We start from the raw sequence: 22,308 nt of genomic DNA, 5'->3' as shown, positions 1-22,308 counted from the left end.
CTATTCTGTATTGGGTGTAGTGCAATGAACCAGAATTGATCAGAGAACTTAAGGTAAAAGAACCCTTAGGGGAAAGCGATCATAATATCATTGAATTCACCCTGAAATTTGAGAAGGAGAAGCTAAAGTCAGAGGTATCAGTATTGCAGTGGAGTAAAGGGAATTACAGAGGCACAAGAGAGGAGTTGGCCAGAATTGATTGTAAAAGAACACTGGCAGGGATGACAGCAGAGCAGTAATGGCTGGAATTTCTGGAAGTATTTCAGAAGGCACAGGATATATACATCCCAAAGAGGAAGAAATATTCTAATGGCCAGATGCCACAGCCATAGCAACAAGAGAAATCAAAGCCAACGTAAAAGCGAAAGGAAGGGGTTATAATAGAGCAGTCGGAGGATTGGGAAGCTTACAAATACCAACAGAAGGCAACTAAAAAACTCACTGAGAAGGTAAAGATGGAATATGAAAGTAAGCTAACCAATAATATTAAACAGGATAACAAAAGTTTCTTCAGATACTAAAAGTGTACAAGAGAGGCGAGAGTGGATATGACTGCTGGAAAACAATGCTGGAGAGGTAGTAATGGGGACAAGGAAATGGCAAATTAACTGAATAAGTATTTTGTATCAGTTTTCACTGTGGAAGACACAAGAAGTATAGTGGAAGTTCCAGGTGTCAGGGATCGTGAAGTGTACAAAGTTACCATTACCAGGGAGAAGGTTCTTGAGAAATTGGAAGGTCTGAAGGTAGATAAGTCACTTGGACCAGATGGTGTACACCACAGGGTTCTGAAAGAGGAGGATGAAGAGGTCATGGAGGCATTAGTAATAATCTTTCAAGAATCACTACACTCTGGAAAGGTTCTGGAAGACTGGCAAATTGCAAATGTCACTCCACTCTTCAGGAAGGGAGAAAGACAGAAGAAAGGAAATTATAGGCCAGTTAGTCTGACCTCAGTTGGTTGGGAAGATATTGGAGTCAATTATTAAGGATGAAGTCTTTGGGTACTCAGAGGCTGACAAAATAGGCTGTAGTCTGCATGGTTATCTCAAGGGAAGCCTTGCCTGACGAATCTACTGGAATTCTTTGAAGAAGTAACAAACAGGATAAACAAAGAAGAATCGGTTGATGTTGCGTACTTGGATTTTCAGAAGGCCTTCGAGAAGGTGCCACACTTGAGACTGCTTAACAAGCTATGAATCTTTGGTAGTACAGGAAGGATTCTAGCATGGATAAAGCAGTGGCTTGTTGGCAGCAGGCAAAGAGTCGAAATAAAGGGAACCTTTGGTTGGTTACCAGTGACTAGTGGTGTTCCATAGCTGTCTGTGTTGGGACCAGTTCATTTTCTGTTATATGCCAATAACTTGGATGATGAAATTGATGGATTTGTTGCAAAGATTGCAGATGATATGAAAGTAGGTGAAGGGGGATGTAGTTTTGAGGAAGTAGAAAGGCTACAGAAGGACTTAGACAGATTAGGAGAATGGGCAAAGAAGTGGCAGATGGAATACAGTGTCGGGAAGTGTATTGCCGTGCACTTTGGTAGAAGAAATGGAAGGGTTGACTATTTTCTAAATGGAGAGAAAATACGAAATTCTGAAGCACAAAGGGACTTGGGAGTCCTTGTGCAGGCTTCCTTAAAGGTTAATTTGCAGGTTGAGTCCGTGGTGAGGAAGGCAAATGCGCTGTATGCATTCATTTTGAGAGGACTAAAAGCAAGGATGTAATGCTGAGAATTTATAAAGCACTGGTGAGGCCTCACTTGGAGTATTGTGAGCAGTTTTGGGTCCCTTACATTAGAAAGGATGTGCTGAAACTGGAAAGGGTTCAAAGGAAGTTTACAAACATGATTGCAAGTTTGAACAGCTTGTCATATGAAGAGTGTTTGATTGCACTGGGACTATATTCACTAAAATTCAGAAGAATGAGGGGTGACCTCATTGAAACCTATTGAATGGTGAAACTCCTCGATAGAGTGGATGTGGAGAGGATGTTTCCTATGGTGGGGGAGTCTAAGAGCAGAAGACACAGCCTCAGAATAGAGGGGTGTCACTTTAGAACGGAGATAAGGAGGAATTTCTTTAGCCAGAGGCTGGTGAATTTGTGCAATTCATTACCACAGGCAGCTGTGGAGGCCAAGTCTTTATGTATACTTAAGATGAGGTTGACAGATTCTTGATTAGTCAGGGCATGAAGGGATACAGGGGGGAAGGCAGGAGATTAGAGCTGAGAGGAAAGATGGATCAGCCATGATGAAATGGCAGGGAAACTCAATGGGCCAAATAGCCCAATTCTGCTCCTATATCTTATGGTCTTATATGGCCCAAGTTGGGTGGGGTGGGGAGAGAGAGAGAGAGAGACTGACTGACTGACTGAAGCAGGTCAACATTTCACTGATTTTAATGAGAACTGTTGCAGAATTCAAAAGAAAAGAAAAACAATAATCCACCAGAATGAAAGAGTAATTAGCTGGAATGTGCATATTCACGAGCACAATTGCTAAACCTGTTCTGCAGCCCAACTGCACCAGCACATGGACCTCAAGGCAGGGTCCATGGTTGTGACAGAACTCATCCTTTTTCCTTAAAAAAATTCCATAATTAGTTACTAATACAATAAAAAGTGATAATCTCTACTCAAAATTACCTTGGGATCTGTGAGTTTTTTAGAAGATTATAACCAATTCGGGCACACACTCTCAAAAAAAATGTCTGCCACCCTTGGATTAGGGTTTTGCTGGTTGGTTCAAGAACCAAATGGTTGAGGAAAATCGGTGGCTGTACTTGAACTTGGTGCTGCGGGACTTCAGGCTTATCCTCCTCTCTGATGGCAGCTGTGAGAAGATGGCGTGGCCTGAAAGGTGGAGATTTTTGATGATAGATGCTGCTTTCTTGAGGCAGCGCCACCTGTAAATAGCACTGATGGTGGGGAGAGCTGAGTCCAAAGAAGAATTTGGGAGACCGATAGGATGGGTTTGTCGGTGCAGGCATCATCTGCTGTGTGAGAACTCAATCTGTAGCCACATTTCTGACTTGCAAACTGTCAACGTCACAAACAGTTCACAGGAACGGAATTCTGTTGTAACCCGGTGACAACCAGTAGAACAGCTTCCTTCTGTTGCAATGTACCAGAATCAGAATAAGATTAATTACTGACTTTGATGACGTAAAATTTGTTGCTTTGTGGCAGTGGTACAGTGCAGGAACATAAAGTTATGATAAAATACAAAATTAAATAAACAGTGTAAAAAAAAAATAACGAGGTACTGTTTGTGGGTCCATGGAATGCTCGGAAATGTGATGTGAGTGGGAAAGTGTTTTTTAATTTGATTTTTTTTAATTTAGAGATACAGATGTGAAACAGGTCCTTCTGGCCCAACAGAGCCACTCAAGTGACCAATTAGCCTACTTGCTGGTACGGCTTTGGGATTTGGGAGGGAACCAGAGCACCCAGAAGAAACCCTTGTTGTCACGGGGAGAACGTACAAACTCCTTACAGACAGTGGCGGGAATTGAACCCAAGTTGCTGGCACTGCAATACCATTGTGCTAATCACTGCACTACCATGCCAAACCCAACTTGTTTCTGAATCATTGAGAGTGGGTCCACAGGCTCCTGTACCACCTCCTCAATGGTAGTAATGGCAAGGTGCCACCTTTTGAGGCACCACCTCTTGAAGATGTCCTTAATGGAGGGGAGGATATTAAGACCATAGGACCATAAGACATAGGAGCAGAATTAGGCTATTCAGTCCATTGAGTCTGTGCCACCATTCCATCATGACTGATCCCGGATCCCACTCAACCCCATACACATGCCTTCTCGCCATATTCCTTGATGCCCTGACCGATCGGAAACTATCAACTTCCCCCTTATATATACCCATGGACTTGGCCTCCACCACAGTCTGTGGTAGAGCATTCCACAAGTACACTACTCTCTGGCTAAAAAAGTTCCTCCTTCGCTCTGTTCTAAAACATCACCCCTCAACTTTGAGGCTGTGCCCTTTAGTTCTGGACACCCCCACCTTTCCACGTCCTTTCCAAATCCACCCTCTCCAGTCTTTTCAACACACAGTAGGTTTCAATGAGATCGTCCCACATTCTTCTAAATTCCAGTGACTACAGGCGCAAAGCTGCCTCATTGATATGCCACCGTTCAAGTATTTTAACAAGGTCTTACTCGAGCCGAGCTACCTGTAGCATTTTCCTACGCTCTGTCCGCCAGAGAAAGCAGGATCTCCCAGTGGCCACAGATTTTAATTCTACATCCCATTCCCATTCTGATATGTCTATCCATGGCCTCCTCCACTGTCAAGATGAAGCCACACTCAGGTTGGAGGAACAACCCATTGTCTGGGTAGCCTCCAACCTGATGGCATGAACATTGACTTCTCTAACTTCTGTTAATGCCTCCTCCCATTCTTACCCCATTCCTGATTTATTTAGTTTTTCCCCCCTCCCCTTTTTTTCCCTCTCTCTCTGCTTATCACTCTACCTGTTCTCCATCTCCCTCTGGTGCTCCCCTCCCCCTTTCTTTCTCCTTGGGCCTCCCGTCCCATGATCCTTTCCCTTCTCCAGCTCTGTATGCCTTTTGCCAATCACCTTTCCGGCTCTCAGCTTCACCCCACCCCCTCTGGTCTTCTCCTATCATTTCGCATTTCCCCTCCCGCTCCTACTTTCAAATCTCTTACTATCTTTCCTTTCAGTTAGTCCTGACGAAGGGTCTCGGCCCGAAACGTCGACAGTGCTTCTCCCTATAGATGCTGCCTGGCCTGCTGTGTTCCACCAGCGTTTTGTGTGTGTTGCTTGAATTTCCAGCATCTGTAGATTTCCTCCTGTTTGCAGGATTCTCTTGGTTAGTTTGAGGTCCTGGGTGACTGGTAATAGGCAGGTTATTTCTTGTGAGATACAGAACTGTGTAAAAGTCTTAAGCACATACATATAGCTAGGGTGCCTAAGACTTTTGCACAGCACTGTATTTGTCAATGTGGATTAGAGAGCTACTGTAACTCCGGCAGTAGCAAAGGATGTTGGGAATGGCAAGGGTGGAGTGTCGCAAGAGGGATGTGGGGCAGGTGGCAGAAAAGGAGTGCCGGGGCGGGGAGGAGAGGTGGTAGTGGGGTGGTGCAGGTGCAGACGCACCCAGCCCTGAGATACCAGGCAAGGTCATTTGATTCCAAACCATGAATTTATTGATCATTACAAAATGTCTCTCTGGTGCTTCCCACTCACTTCCCTCTCCCTTCCCCTTTTTCAAACCCTGATTCCCCTCTCCCTTTCCCCTTCCTACTCTCAGTCCACAATAGAGACCCATATCAGAATCAGGTTTATCATCACTCGCATATGTCATTATATTTCTTTTTTTTGTGGTAGGAGTATAGTGAAATACATAAAATGATTACAGTTCTGTGCAAAAACGTTAGGCTGTATCTCACAAAAACCTAGAGAATTATATGTGCCTAAGACTTTTGTGCAGTATTGTAAATTAATCCGTCTGCTCAGAAATAGGTTAATTGGTCATTGTAAATTGTCCTGTGATTAGGTTAGGGTTAAATCAGGGTTGTTGAGGGCTGCCGGGGCGGTGCAATTGAAGGGCTGAAAGGACCTATTCCACACTGTATCTCTAAATAAATAAACAGACATTGGGTGGTCTTCCTTGTGACCACTTCTAATTCACTGTGTTTTATTGTTTTTGTTGTTTTTCAGTCTGAAACCTACCAGGAAGACATTTACCCAATGACACCAGGGACTGAGCCTGCTCTAACGGCAGAAGAGTGGCTAAGTGGAATGAACAGAGGTGTGATTCTTTAATATTCACTTTCCTGTGCCAGCTTCACCAGTAGTCCCACTGCTGTTCATGGGACTGTGATGTCAGGCTTTGAATAAAGGGACATGCCAGTGTTTGGGTTCCAGGCCTTTTTGTTGTTGTTAGTCATGAAACTAAATCGGAATCAGGCGTATTATCACAGACTTAAATGACATGAAATTTGTTGTTTTGCAGTAGCAGTACTGTGTAAAGACATAAATATATTATAAATGATATCAATAAATGAAAGAATAACAAAGTAGAGCTCAAGGGTTCATGGACCCCATTCTGATGGCAGAGGGAAAGAAGTTGTTCCTGATGCGTTGAGTGTGGGTTTTCAGGCTTCTGTACCTCCTCCCTGATAGTAGTTACAAAAAGAGAGCCTGTCCTGCAGTGACCCACGGTGAACCCTATTAACCCTTAAACTGAAGGAAAAGCCTGGTTTCTCTCAGAAAAATAAAGTTAAGTTAGATTTATATCATTTACCCTTTAGAGAATTGTTCAAAAGAATTTCAGGGCTATCAGAAAAGAATTTCAGGGCTGTGAGACCAGTCAGACGGCTTTATAAAGAGCCAGAACAGAACAACAGACTGAATGGTCTCCGTTGCTAATGTTTCTATAGTTTTATGTTTCTAGAAAGATAATATATTTTTTAATACTTAATAGTTTCAATTTGGGTTGATGATGCATCAATAGCTTCAATAGAACACTTTACATCGTTAAAGGCACTACATAAATGCACATTATTACTGTTGTTTATCCTGAAATAACGTGCTGAATTTTCGTCCTTATTAGGCACACTTGTACACCTGCTCGTTAACGCATATATTTAATCAGCCAATCATGTGGCAGCAACTCAATTTATAAAAGCATGCAGACACGGTCAAGAGGTTCAGTTGTTGTTCAGACCAAACACCAGAATGGGGAAGAAATGTGATCTAAGTGACTTTGACCATGGAATAATTGTTGGCGCTAGACGGAGTGGCTTTAGTATCTCAAAAACTGCTCATCTCCCGGGACTTTCATGCACAACAGTCTCTAGGGTTTACCAAGCATGGGCAAAAACACCTTGTTAATGAGAGAGGTCAGAGGAGAATGGCCAGATTGGTCAAACTGACAGGAACGTGAATGTAATTTGAATAACACATGTTACAACGGTGGTGTGCAAAAGAGCATCTCTGAATGCACAACACGTCGACCCTTAAAGTGGGTGGGCTACAGCAGCAAGAGACCATGAATATACACTCAGTTGCCTCTCAGTGAGGTATAGGAGGTATCTACTAAAGTGGTGAGTGAGTGTATATTTGCAACATAGTACAAAATGGATTTCATTTGTTTAACAAATGGGTCTTTTGAGAAGGAAGTTATTTCATATTTTGTGATCCAAGGTAGGAATTAGTAGCTTCTTTTCCTCTGACACATCTGTTCTGTGGTTTTTGTCCTTGCAGATCCAATCCTAATGTCTTTGAAGGAAGGTTACAAATCCACAAATATTGCTTTCAAGCCACCAAAAAAGGACAAGAAGAGTGTGGTGGTGAATGGAATCGATCTATTGGAAAACGTACCACCTCGGACAGAGAACGAGGTGGGTCTGCTGACGCGCGGAAACGTGCAGTTGAACTTGCCATTTCATTGGTTCCCATAACTCCCCTCTGAGCCCCAGCAATGGTTTCTGAGGACGGATCAACTCCCTGGCTCTTCTCATGCGTGGGGTGCAGAGCAAGCTCTTGGTTAAATGTTTGGCCCTTCAAAGAGAAGGAAAATGGAGCAACAGTAGGCGCCACAGTAGTGTAGCAGTTAGCGCGATGCTGCTACAGCTTGTGGTGTTCCGGGGTCAGAGTTCCATTCCGCACCATTCTGTAGGGGCAGCACAGTAGCGTAGTGGTTAGCACAATGCTTTACAGTACAGACAGCGCGGGTTCAATTCCCACCACTGTCTGTACGGAGTCTGTCCGTGACTGTGTGGGTTTTCACTGGGTGCGCCAGTTTCCTCCCACAGTCCAAAGATGTTGGTAGGTTAATTGGTCATAATAAATTGTCCCCGATTAGGCTAGGATTAAATCAGGGGATCACTAGGCAGCGTGGATCGAAGGGCCGGAAGGGCCTTTTCCACACTGTATCTCAATAAATAATAAAAAATACTTACGTGTATTAGGAACTTGCTGTGGTGTGTTTGTGTGACACGCAACGAAAGCTAACAACAATGTACAATTACACAGAATAAATAATTATGTAAAAATAAAGTTGAAAGTACAGATATAGAATAAAATGTGTAGAAATACATAAATAACTGTGTGCATTTACTGTGTAAACAGCATTATGAAAATTGATTCAAAGTGTTTACATTGCAGTGCAGTAACTGAAGCAATAGATAGAGGGGGGTGGGGGTCGAGCAAATTAGTTCAAAGTTCAAAGTAAATTTATTATCAAAGTACATATATATCTCCATGTACAACCCTGAGATTGATTTTCTTGCGGGCGTACTCAATGAATCCATAATAGGATCAATGAAAGACCGTGTCAACTGGGAAAAATATTGAAGGAGGCCCCCATTGAGCTGCCTCTTTTAGAATGGTCAATCAGGTTAACTGCCCGGGGGGAAGAAATCCACTTTCTTGCAACTCTGACTGAATTGCCTGATTTTTTTTTTTTGCACAGCTTCTCCGGATGTTCTTCCGACAGCAAGACGAGATCCGAAGGCTAAAGGAAGAACTGACGCAGAAGGACGTGAGAATACGCCAACTGGAACTGGAACTCAAGAATCTGCAGAACGTCCCGAAAAGCACCTGACCTCGGGGTCCCTGCCGCCATTCCTCATCCCTCTGGCATGTCGTGGAATTATCAGCAGCGGTTATACGCAGATTGTAAGAATGCTATAGGACCTTTAAAACCCACAGAGTCTGCCCCACCACCCTCAAGTGAGAGAGAAACTGGAAGTTATGTCAATTTCCAAAATGTTTAGCCATATGCACAACTAACAGAAGAGCTCGACGGGTCTGCACACTGTGCCTGAGCAGGTATCTGGAGTGCTAAACGTGGTCCATAAAAATCCAGTCATCATCAGCTGCCCAGAGACATGTATACTTTAAAAAGTTCTGCATGCTAATGAGTCATTTTAACATCGTTTTACATTAAATACTCCAAGGTGCCTCTGAATTAGTGTCTTTGTGAGCCTTGCCCAATTTAGCTGTTAAGGTGGAAGGTTTTTTTGGAAAAGAGCTGAGAGCAGGTACAGGCCCATCCCCGCCAGTCTATGCATCACTATCAGCTGGAGACTCCGTCGTGTTCCCACCTACCCTTTCCTTTCCCACCCACCAAACTGCACCATGTTAACTTCGTCCCTGTGTATCGGATGATTTATGATACTCAGGTTAATGAAGATCTAGCTGGGGTATGGGAGGCACTCTGCCTCCCCTTCCATGCTGGACGGTGACTCAAAGTGTCCTTATAAATGAATGGCCGCAAACAAGTTCAAGGTTAAAGATTAGAACACTAGAGGTCCTGAACATGCAGGAGATCCAGAGCAGCACACAGAAAATGCTGGAGGAACTCAGCAGGTCAGGCACTGTCTAGGGAGGGGAATAAAGAAGTCAACGTTTCAGGCCAAGACCCTTCATCAGCACTGGAAAGGAAGCCAGAATAAGAGGTTGGGGGGGAAGGGTAGGAATACAAGCTGGCAGGTGATAGGTGAACCAGTTGAGGGAGCTTTATTTGTAACTTATTGGTAAAGATTAGTTTTATTTATCACATGTACATCAAAATACACAGTGAAGTGTGCTGTTTGCTTCAAATCAAATCAGCGAGGATTGTGCTGGGCTGCCCACTAGTGTTACCATGCATAGCATGCCCACAACTCACTAACCATAACACTTACACCTCAGAAACGTGGGAGGAAACCTGAGCATCTGTTGGAACTCTCATGGTCATGGGAAGAACGTACAAATTCCTTGCAGACGGTGGCAGGAATTGAACCATGATCAGGGATCACTGGCACTGTAATAGTGTGATGCTAACCACTAGGCTACAGTGCCACCCTTAAGTTTGTTGTTGGAATTTGGGAATGTATAGTGTCTTTAGATACTAAAATTAAAACCAGATCGAAATCAGAGCACCTATAAATTTTGTGAGACTTGTAGACTTTGTAGACCCAGAAAAGTGGAAGAAAAGACCAATACATTGCCAGAGGACAAATACAATAAAATTAAGGAAGTTACCCCAAACTGGATAAAGTCCAGAGCCAGCCCAGCACAGCCCGTGCTGGTCAGGGTCCATTTGGCCTGGTCTGAGTATAACACGTGTGAGCTCTGATTGGCAATGCTCTCACTTGCAATCTTGAAAATCCTGAGTTCAAGCCTGGTTCTGGAGTTGTGGCTGGAAAACTTGAAGCTGACAGTCCAGTGACACACTGAGGGAGCACCACAGTGTTCATGGAGCCCTCTCTCGGATGAGCCATTAAATTGCACTCTTTGGGGGATGGGAACAGATGAATTACTGGGGAATGTTTCTCCTCACTAAGAGAGATTCTGTGGCCACCACTGACTGCTGTCTCTGGGAGTGTGCTGTACACAAAGTGGTTGTCACAACAATGTTTTTAAAAAGTTTGTCAATGGCTTTCTTCCCTTTTGTTTATTTTCTCTCTCTTTCATTTTTTCTCTCCCTCTCTCTTCTTTCTTTGTCCAATGTCCCTTCCAGTTTGGGGATGAAGTTGTCCCCCTCAGCTCCCATTTCTCTGGCAGTGAACCTTCAGTATAATGCTTCTGGTGGCCTTACAGGAATATAAAGCTAGAAGAAGAAGGCCATTCAGTCCTTCATAGTTGTCCTGCTATTCAATATTGTGACTGACCTCTAACTCCTGAACTCCTTTCTTGCACTAACTTTTGATTCTGATTAGACCATAAGCTATACAGTAGGTACAGAATTAGACCACTTGACCCATCGAGTCTCCTCTGCCTTTCCATCATAGCTGATTTATTATCCCACTCAAGCCATTCTCCTGCCTTCTCCCCATAACATTTGACACCCTTAATAATCAAGAACCTATCACCTCTGCTTTAAATATACCCAATGATGTGGCTTCAACAGCCATCTGTAGCAATGAATTCCATAGATTCACTACCCTCTGGCTAAAGAAATTTCTCCTCATCTCTGTTTTGAGGGGACGTCCTTCTATTTAGAGGTAGTGCCTTCCAGTCCTAGACTCCCTCACTACAGGAAACATGTCCACTCTATCTAGGCCTTACAATATTTAATAGGTTTCCACGAGATCCCTTCTCACTCTTCTAAACAACAGCTAGCACAGGCCCAGAGCCATCAAACACTCCTGATATGTTAACCCTTTTGTCCCCAGGATCATTCTCGTGAACCTCATCTGGACCCTCACCAGTGCCAGCACATCCTTCCTTAGCTGTTAAATTACAACAGCTAGGAAACCATAACAGTACAGCTAGCTCACAGTTTGGAAATCCAGGTTGGATCCCAGTCTCCGGTGTTGCTTGCATGGAATTTGTACGTTCTCCCTGTGACCACGTGGATTTCCTCCAAACATTCCAGTATCCTGTCAGATCCCAAAAGCACGTGGATTGGTAGGTCAGTTGGACACAATTAATTATTCCCCAGTAGGTTGGAGATGAGCAAGAGTCCGGGGGGATTTCATGGGAGTGTGGGGAGAGAAAAGCTTGGGTTAATGTAAGTGTGTACTCAATGGTCACTGCAGACCCTGTGACTAACAATTTGATGTACCGCTCCTAAGGGTTTGAGGTTGCCTCTTGTGTTGAGGGTTGAGGGTGAATGCTTGAGCAGAGAAGTTCTTAGCTTGGAGCTGAGTGGTGTTTGTTACAGCAAAATATAGAATGTTTCCTATAGTGAGGGAGTCTAAGACCACAGAGAACACAGCCTCATAACAGAGGGACGTCCTTTTTAGAATGGAGATGATGAGGAATTTCTTTAACCAGAGGTGTAGAATTTGTTGCCACAGGTAGTTGTGGAGGCCAAGTCATTGGGTATATTTAAGGCAGAGGGTGATAGATTCTTGATTAGTCAGGGCATGAAGGGATGTAGGGAAAAAGCAGGAGATTGGGGCGAAGAGGAAAAATGAATCGGCCATGATGAAATGGCAGAGCAGACTCGATGAGCCAGATGACCTAATTCTGCTCCTATATCATATGGTCCAGATGCAAAAACAAGTTCTGTTCTGTGCAACAGATAAGGAGAAAGGCGTCTCCACTTCCCAAATGTTGATCTCTCTCACACAAGAATCACACTCCACCCAGCAGGCATTGCGCATGACACAATTAGGAGCTTTCACTACACAGTTGCTTCGAAGTTTATTAATGAAACCCTGTTGTTTCAAAATTTTAATTAACGTAAAAGTAATAGAATGGGGAAACAGGCCCTTTGGCCCAACTGGTTCATGCAAACCAGTCCAAGCAAGCTAGTGCCTTTTGCCAGTGTTAGGCCCATATCCTCAAATTACTTATTATCCATGTACCTGTCCGAGTACCTTTTAACTGTTGTTAGTGTACCTGCCTCAACCACTTCCTCTGCAGCTCATTTCAAGTCCTGACCACTCTAGGTGACAAAGTTGTTCTTCAAGTTCCTGTTAAATCTCTCCCTTCTCATTCAACCTATGCCCTGTAGTTCTTGAATCCTAACCCTGGGAAAACACTGTGCTTATTCACCCTGTCTATCGTCATCGCCATCATTGAGTGCCGTGTCGTATGACGTGGGTGATCGTGGTCTTTCCATGACCATGATTGCTCTTGGTAAATTTTTCTACAGAAGTGGTTTGCCATTGCCTTTTTCTAGACAGTATCTTTACAAGACGGGTGACCCCAGTCATTACCAATACTCTTCAGAGATTGTCTGCCTGGTGTCAGTGGTAGCATAACCAGGACTTGCGATATGAACCGGCTGCTCATGTGACCATCCACTACCTGCTCCCACGGCTTCACATGAAACTGATCGGGGTCTAAGCAGGTGCCACACCCGCAGACCAGCAGAAACCTCGCTTTAAGGAGAAAGAAATTAGTATTGGTTTATTATTGTCGCACGAACTGAGATGTAGTGAAAAGCTTTTCTTTTGCCTGCCATCCTTCAGATCATACGATGTATAATTAATTATATGTAGTAAAAAGAAAATAGAATGTAGAATAAAATGTTACAGTTAGAGAAAGTGAGGTGCAGGTGAACAAATAAAGAACAAGGGCTACAATGGGAGATCAAGAGTTCGTCCTTTGGTGTACGAGAGCTCCGTTCAAGAGTCTGACAATTCTTGCAGAATAGAGGCTTTCCTTGAGTTTATGGTTCATAGAGTCACAGAGCTCTACTGTAGAGAAACAGGCCTTTTGGCCCATCAAGTCTGTGCCAAACATTAACTTGTAATGGTTCATGATCTGTGTGCATCTTTTGCCTGACAGTAGTTCAAAGTAAAATTTATTATCAAGCGTACAGACATGTCACAACATACAGCCATGAGATTTTCCTTCCTGCAGGCATACTCAGCAAATCTATAGGACAGTAACTGTAAAAAGGGTCGATGAGCAACAAACTGTGCAAATACAAATATAAATAAATACTAATAAATAACAAGAACAGGAAATAACAAGATAAAGAGTCCTTAAAGTGAGACCGTTGGTTGTGGGAACACCAAAACAGAATGTGTATAGCTATCCTCTTTTATTCAAAAGCCTGATGGTTGAGGGGTAGTAACTGTTCTTGAACCTGGTGGTGTGAGTCCTGAGGCTCTTGTACCTTCTACCTGATGGTAGCAGCCAGAAAAGAGCGTGGCCTGGGTGGTGAGGATCTATGATGATGGATGCTGCCTTTCTATGATGTTTCATGTAGATGTGCTTAGTGGCAGGGAATGATGTACAGGGCTGAATCCACTACCTTTTGTAGGATTTTCTGTTCAAAGGTTCCCATAGGAGGGGACCTTGATTATGTTGTTTGCTTTCTCGAGGTAACATAATTAATGATAAATTGATTTACTTTGTCACGTGTACCAAGATACAGCGAAAAGCCTGTATTGCACACAGATCAAATCATTGCAACAGTGCATTGGGGTCAAACAAGGTGAAACAGTAACAATGCAGAATAAAGTTTTACAGCTACTGAGAAACTGCAGTGCAGTTAAATAATAAGGTCCAAGGTCACAACGAAGTAGACTGTGAGGTCAAGAGTCCAACTATCTCACTAGGAACTGTCTGGTAGCCATAGAACAATGAGGTAGGAGTTGTCCTTGAGCCTAGTGGTATTTATCTTCTGCCCAATGGAAGAGGGTTGTGTACTGGAGAATTTGAACAAAAATGGGGAAAGATGGGCATATGGAGCCAGCACTGTCTCGAGATCCCTGGACTAATTCAGACTAAACATTTGATCAGGTGAAGATATAATCCCAATGCCTCAGGTGAAATTCTTGGACAGAAGCTACTACAGACTGAGGTCCATGGAAACTAGAAAGAGAGGAGTGGAGAAATGGACTGACAACCCACTATTATCATGCCACATCACTATCTTGGAGACACAAGAGACTGCAGATGCTGGAATTCAGAGCAAAAAATAATCTTACTTAGGAATTCAATGGCCAAAAAGCATCTGTTGGGGCAAGCAATCACCAACGTTTCAGTTCAAAAACCGCTTTTCAGGTATCCCTGACACAGAGTTTCAACCCAAAAGATCAACATTCCTCTCCCGCTCCTTCTCTTGTCGCCTGCCTATGACCTCCCTCTGGTGCCCCTGCTCCTTCCCTTTCTCCCATGGTCCACTCTCCTATCAGATTCCTCCTTCTTCATTCTTTTACATCCACCCATCCCCTCTCAGCTTCTTACTTCATCCCCCCTTACCAACCCACCTACCGTCCACCTCAGCTGGCTTCACCTATCCTTCCCCTCCCACCACTCCCCCCTCAACCCTTCATTATGGCTTCTTCCCTCTTCCATTCCAGTCCTGATGAAAGACCTCAGCCTGAAACATCAACTCTTTATCCCTTTCCGTAGATGCTGCACGACTTGGTGAGTCCTTCCAGCATTTTGTGTGTGTTGCTCTGGATTTCCAGCACCTGCGGAATCTTTTGTGTTAACATCAATAATCCTTTCTGTCCATTGATAGCGCTCAACTGTTGAGCTTCTCCCAAAAATTGCTTGTAACATCATGATCTTCCCTTCTTCCCAATTCAGAATTGGCAATGCAGTAGATCCCTTGAAAAGATCACAGAAGTGTCAATCACATATGGCAAAAGACCATATTGATTTATCCCAAACACTGAACTGCCCATAACAGCAGGCATTACAGCTAATGACTCAAAGGAAGTTCTATACTAACTATTGCCTATGCAATACATACTGACGAATTTGATCACCTGTCCCTGGAGGGGTTGAGACATCAACAAATATTAATGCAGTCTGCAGATACAACAAGAACTCACAAACAAGCTTGTGAAAGCATTAGGAAATAACCTGATGTCAGATCTATCAGAACAGTATTCACAGGTGGGATCTCGGTGGAACAGATGCCCTCAAAGAGCAAGTGAGATGAATGGCGCTACGTGTTTTCTTTTATGGTGTGGTCTGGGGAAAGGACACGAGCTGAGGAGAGGGATCTTGGCTAGGAACTCCAGTTTTAATCTTTTTGATTCAGAGATATCAGGCTTTTCCAGCCCAATGAGCCTGGGCCACCCAATTACTCTACACCCATGTGACCAGTTAACTGACTAACCCATATGTTTTCTGAAATGTAGCAAGACACCTATGTGGTCAAGGAGAGAAGGTACAACCTCCTTACAGACAGTGGTGGAATTGAACCTGTATCACTGGCGGTGTAGCAGCATTTATGCTACCGCGCTGCCCTGTTCCCTTTGAACTGGGAGAGTGGGGCTGCCGCTTAATGCTGGTTGACTTCAGAACCTCAAAACTCACAGTAACTACAGTCCAACAATACAATGCATTAGCCGTGAAGGACATCCGGAAGTTGAGGTTGATGCCATGGAAATGCACGTCTTTTATCACTGTTGGTTCTTGGCTTATAAAAGAACTGGTTTAGAAATGGACTTGAGCATTATGAGCTCTGATGGGAATGAAGGTGAAGGTCCTAAGTTTCAAAAAGACCACTGAGAAATCATGCTGAGGAGCGACTGTGAAAGTGGAGATAGAAAGGCCTAAATAGAATGGACGTGGAGAGTATGTTTCCAGTAGTGGGAGAGTCTAGGACCAGAAGGCACAGGCATGGAAAACAAGAACATCTCTTTGGAACAGGAATGAGGGAGAATTTCTTCAGCTAGTGGGTGGTGAATCTGTGGAATTCGTTGCCGCAGACGGCTGTGGAGGCCATGTCATTGTATATATTTAACCCAAGAGGTGATAGGCAAAAGCAGGTGAGACAGGAAGAGTGGGTTTCGAAAATGATGCAGCTGCTCAGTGAGTCAGGTGAAACAAGACAATAAGACATTGGAGTAGAATTCGGCCATTCGGCCCATCAAGTCTGCTCTGCCGTTCCATTATGGTTGATTTATTATCTCTCTCAACCCAGTACTCCTGCCTTTTCCCCGTAACCTTTGACATCCTTACTAATCAAGAACCTATCAACCACTTTAAATGCACCCGATGAATGTGTGAAGGAAGAAACAGAGCTGGTGATTCAGATCAATGACCATTTATTCGATGGTCATACTACCTCTGTCCACACACACTGTTGGCTGGTTGAGAATGCCAGACATGCTCTTTGGTTTATTTCAGGTCTTGGTAGCTTTTAGCTTTTAGGCTCTGGAATTCTGCTGGATTACCTTCAGAAGGCTAGGATAATTGGATGGGTTTTAACAGCCCAAAGACAGAGCTGAAGGTTTGAGGATAGTACAGGATTGGACAACTAATTAGCTTTTCACATTTCACTGATATCTTAAGGAACATTGCACAAACATTTTAGCAGGTTTTGGGAGCCCACCAGTATCTCTGTCCCAACTAGTCAGAGCAGGGTTGATGTCAGTACTTTGTTCCATTCTTATCCAGTACCATATTGGCCTCTTCTTCCTTAATTTACAGTTCAAGGTCATTAAGTGGCTCCTGCCTCTTGGACAATCAGCTCCAAGGCTCAGCATTGTACATCGCATTAGATACTTGGCTTCTGTTTCATCTTCAGACAGCATAAGAGAATAAGCACATCAAACAAAAATTGGGCTATCACTGTGACACACACATAATAAAGCAATTTAAAACCACTGACCCTGAGCATACAGTACTCTGCAAACATCTTAGGCAGATATCTGTTGCTGGCTAAGACTTTTTGCATGGTACTGTTGTGATTTTTTTGTATTGCACTGTACTGCTGCCACAAAAAAAAGCAAATTCAATACATATGTGAGTGATGATAAACCTGATTCTGATGTGGGTCTCTATTGTGGACTGAGAGTGGGAAGGGGATAGGGAGAGGGGAAATATGGTTGGGAAAAGGGAAGAGAGAGGAGGGGGCAGGAAGCACCAGAGAAATATTCTGCAATGATCCACAACCCAATTGTTTGGATTCAAATGACCTTGCCTGGTGTGTCTGCACCCATGCCATCCCCTGCCCTGGCACTCCTTTTCTGCCCCCTGTCCCACATCCCTCCTACGGCATTCCACCCTCACCATTCCCAACATCCTTTGCTCCCACCAGATTTACAAACTCACTCTCCGCTCCACGTTGACAGATACAGTACTGTGCAAAAGTCTTAGGTACCCTAGCTATATACAGGTGCCTAAGCAGTCCATCAAAACCCACTGAGTGGCAACATGCAAATGTTCCTTTAGAGGGTTATTACATCACTTTGCATTGAGATAGCTATCAAGTTCCACTAGGGTCATGTGAAGCCATGGGAGCAGGTGGTGGATGGTCATATGAGCAGCTGGTGCATATCACAGCTACTGATTATGATGCCAGGCAGACAATCTCTGAAGAGTATTGATAATGGCTGGGGGTCACCTGTCTTGTAAAGACATTGCCCAGAAGTCAATGGCAAACCACTTCTGTAATAAAATTTACCAAGAGCAATCATGGTCATGGAAAGGCCTAAGTCATACAACATGGCACATAATGATTATGATGATCTAGTTCCAAGGCCCTTTCTGGGAGCACTTCCAAACAAAAGTTAGTGCAGAGCCACATAGAGAGTTTCAGAACAGAAGGACAAAAGCACGGTTTTCCGAAGAACCAAATACAAGTGGTGAAGTTCAGGGAAGAGATTCCATTGTTCGACCTTGGCCGGCAGCGGGAGTGTGATCAACTTTTTGAAGGGCTGAGAGGCCAGAGTTAGAGATCTCATGGGATTTGTAGGGCTGAAGAAGTTTACTAAGATTTGGAGGAGGGATTGAAAGTGAAAGCAACATTTGAAATGGAGACAATGCTTCCAAGAGTGACTGGGGCTCTCTGTGAGTTTGGGCAGCAGGTTTGGATTGAATCAGAACAGTTTGGCTTCAGTTCTAAAGGGTCTCCAGAGGGAGGGATGCTGTTGGTGCTCGTGGACTAAAATTCATGATGGCACTACCGACAGTTGCTTTGAAGTAACATAACTGTGTGTAATAATGAGAAATTAGAATTTTAAGACAATTAATAAAGTACTGAAGATTGAGCATAGAACATTACAGTACAGACTCTTCAACCTGTAATGCTGTGCCGATGTTTTAATCTTGCATAGCACCCCATTTTCCTTTGATCTATGTGCCTATCTAAGAGTTTATTAACTGCCCCTAATGTATCTGTCTCTACCACTACCACTGGCCCAGTGTTTCATGCATTCATCATTCTCTCTGTAAATAACTTACCTCTGACATTCCCCCCCCCCCATACTTTCCTGCAGTCACCTTAAAATTATGTCCCTTTGAAATAGCCATTTCCGCCCTGGAAAATAACACTGGCTGTCTACTCGATCATGTTTCTTATCGTCATGTACGCCTCCATCAAGTCACTTCTCATCCTCCTTCTCTCCAAAGAGAAAAGCCCGAGCTCACTCAATCTTTCCTCATAAAATATTCCCCCTAATCCAGGCAGCATCCTGGTAAATCTCCTCGGCACTCTCTCAAAAGCTTCCACATCCTTCCAGTATTGAGGTGACAGGAACTGAACAAACCATTCTAAGTGTAGTCAAACCAGGGTTTTGTAAAGCTGCAATATCACCTCACGGACCTTGAACTCAATCTCCTGACTAGTGAAAGTCAACACACCATAAGCCTTCTTAGCAATCCTATCAGAGGGCTATTTCATCTCAGGAAGTTCTCCAGGGAAGAGGGACCTGTTGCTCAGCGACCAACCACCGTGTGTGATTTCTTTCAATCCCTTAAATGGGTCAGTGAGCACTCTCTCCATAAGTGTAAGGAACATTAGCCTCAAATGTTATCTCCCAGACTAAGTGTGGGAGCTTGTCTCGCCCTCAGCCTGCACATAGTGATGGGGAGAATACATTGACAAGTCCAGAGTGTAAACACTTCAAACTTAATACTTGCTTGGGCCCTGGGAGAGCATTTTATTAAAGTAATGATCTGAGGGCTGACAGGAAATTCAGGAATTATCACAGGCTGAGTCAGCCAACATTTATTACCTATCTCTTGTTGCTCTTGTGAAGATGGAGGATGTGCCATCTCTTGAGGGATGGACATGCTTCCACGGTGCTCTAAAGGAGCGCCTTTCAGAATTTAGATCTAATGATGAGGAAGGACCGTCAATTGAACTCCAATTCAGAAAGGTCTTGTTCAGTCACCTAGGATTTATGTGGTCTGAAATTATTTACTTAAAAATTGGTTTAGATCACAGGTTCCCAATCTGGGGTCCACAGTCCCCTTGTTAAATGATAATGGTCCATGGCATAAAAAAAGGTTGGGAACCCCTGGTTTAGATATTTTAAAAAGTAATAAAGGTGGGGGAATAAAACACTGGCTGTGGTCCCAGGGTTAACATAGAATATTGAATAGGTCCTGGCAGCTGAAAACATGGCCACCACCGCCTAAAAATTCAAAATTTGAAGTAAATTTATTATCAAAGTACATAAAGCGTTTGTCACCATATAGTACTTTAAGATTCATTGTCTTAGAGGCATTTACAGGAAAATAAAGAAATATGATGGAATTTATGAAAAGGTATACATAAACAAAAACTGACAAACAACCAATGTGCGAAAGACGACAAATCTCGCAGATTAAAAGAAGTAAATAAATAATACTGAGAACATGAGTTGTAGAGTCCTTGAAAGTGAGTCCATGGGTTGTGGAGCCAGTTCAGTGCTCTACCTGTAACCTCACTGTGATTACAACTGCTGACAGTCAAGAGGTCAGTCTTGAAACATGCCAATACTTTGGGTGCTGATAGGATTGGAGAAGATTAAAGAGATAGAAATGATGGAAAGATTTGAAATGAAGAGGATTATAAAATCGAAGCACTGTTTAACAGATATTGGAATATGGTAATCCATAATCTCAGCCTTAACTCCAATAACTATACCTCACTCTAAAATCTTATGCTTATCTACACTTTGTTGAATGATAAATATTTCCAAAAATAATGCAGTTTGCTAATGTACACCTGTCGTGGGTCAGCCAATGGAGATGTGGAAACTTGACAGGCCTACACAGGCAGCTCTCATTCCAAATGTGGATGCAGGAATCAGGATTGGATATAAGAGAATATGAACTGAATTACAGTCATCCCTGCACATTCTCACCTGGTTATACCTGTAAGCTACTCAGTTGTGGCCCTGGACATGATTAACTAAAGGCACTATTAAAATAATTAATTGGCAAACATTTTAGTACAAGTCAAATTCGTTATCGGGCTCTAATGAAGCTGATGGTGTATTGGTCCTTTAGGCTGAAGCGAAAGCTCAGTCAATTCTTGCAAGGGAAATCATGAGACCACACAATACACTGTGAGCACACAATTCTTCAAACACACACACACACACACCTTCATGCACTGCTGAGCAGTACAATACATTGTGAACACACAATTATTCACATACTCTCTGACACCTTCATGTACTGTGCTGAACAGGGATTTACATATAACAGCATATGGGGCCCCTTCTCCAACAGAAAGTGAGCTAATCTCAGTGAGGCATTGGTAGCTTGCTCTGTTGTGTCTTTGCCTCAGTTACTGAAATCTCCTGGAGGAGGACTGCATAAATGCCTACATATTCTAGCCTCCGTGCCCTGCACATGCTGGTAATGTTGATAATGGGATGAGTACAATATTTGCAGAAGGAAATACGTCTTTCTGAGAAGGTCATAGGTTCCAGAGCGACTCTGGTGAGGGAATGCAAGCCAAGAAACACTTTCAGCAGGAGGATCCTTTTAGTCATTCTACAAGTGAGTCAGGAGGGAAGAATATTAGAACATTGGGATCTAAAATGGCCGCTTATTAAGGAGGGTGACTTAGTTATAAGGCCATGCTAATTTACCTGATCTAATGGGATCAGCAAGTTTTGATGCCTTCATATATGGTTAGTCAATGAGTTAGATGTCTCCCCCTGTGGATTACCCTGAATAGATGATAGTTAAAGACTCTGTGATACCTTTGTACATTTTCTTTTTGCCCTTGTACATTTTACCCCACTATCATTGTGTAATGTGAATACCCTTGTCAACAACTAATGAAGTCTAAATCACTGTGATTTTACTTTCCTGAAATAAGTCACATAAACTGCACTCTGTAACCGATTACACAAATAAAATATTGTTTTCTCAGTTCTGAAGACTTTGATTACATAGAACTGTTCACACCAAAGACCGGGATTCATCGAGCACTGTCTTAAACCTCAAGAATATCTCAAAAAATTCTTCACATGAAGTGAGGCCAGTGCTGTTCTATGGACAAACAGAAGATTTGATGCAAGATTACACAGAACAAGAAATTATAGTTAACCTTCATTTGATGCCAAAACTGTTTGCTGTTATGCTCAACTAGGAGACCTTGGAAATAAAAGTCATGAAATTGGAAACTTAACTTCTAAAAATTCCAGGGCTGTTTTTAATCCTGATTATTGAGTTAAAATGTGACTTGTGGATTTGCAATGAGCTGCCTGTAGAGGGCGCAGCTGCTCAATCTTTGCTGTTGGGGGTCATGGGAAGAAGATCTTGATTTTGAAAGAATTCTCGCCATGGCAACCACGGTACAGCAGCGTTAAAGGTTGCCATGGAGATGGAGGAAAACACAGGGGAAGGGGCAGAAGAGTCATCTGTGTCTGTTTGTGTGAATGTGTGTATGAGGGTTTATGTATTTGTGTGTTTTCTTGTGTTAGTGTATGTGGGTTGATGTGTGTTTTATGTGTTTGTGCTAGTGTCCATTACTGTCTCCCCAAAAAGCAACGTGAGGCACAGTAAATGGCAACAAGAACATAGAGTTATGAATATTTAGGTGTTTAGAGTTACAGAGTTAAACAACGTGGAAACAGGCCCTAGCACAAACAAGAGAAAATCTGCAGATGCTGGAAATTCAAGCAACACACACAAAATGCTGGAGGAACTCAGCAGGCCAGGCAGCATCTATGGAA

The 22,308-nt window shown here is 43.2% G+C and overlaps 1 protein-coding gene across 1 annotated transcript in view; it reads left to right on the top strand.

The window, feature by feature from the left end:
* The window catches only part of coro2ba (coronin, actin binding protein, 2Ba), a 59,184-nt gene extending 37,679 nt beyond the window's left edge, over positions 1 to 21,505 (top strand). Inside the window, exons 9-11 of the mRNA XM_073032613.1 lie at positions 5,708 to 5,798; positions 7,256 to 7,392; positions 8,466 to 21,505. Of these exons, the coding sequence (XP_072888714.1) occupies positions 5,708 to 5,798; positions 7,256 to 7,392; positions 8,466 to 8,597 (360 nt within the window). The 3' untranslated portion in view covers positions 8,598 to 21,505. The remainder of the gene's footprint in view (positions 1 to 5,707; positions 5,799 to 7,255; positions 7,393 to 8,465) is intronic.
* The last annotated feature ends 803 nt before the right edge of the window (positions 21,506 to 22,308 follow it).

Source organism: Hemitrygon akajei, chromosome 30 (assembly GCF_048418815.1).
Source record: "Hemitrygon akajei chromosome 30, sHemAka1.3, whole genome shotgun sequence".
Lineage (NCBI taxonomy): Eukaryota > Metazoa > Chordata > Chondrichthyes > Myliobatiformes > Dasyatidae > Hemitrygon > Hemitrygon akajei.
Note: the sequence above shows the minus strand (reverse complement) of the source record. Positions and strands in the feature narration are given on the sequence as shown.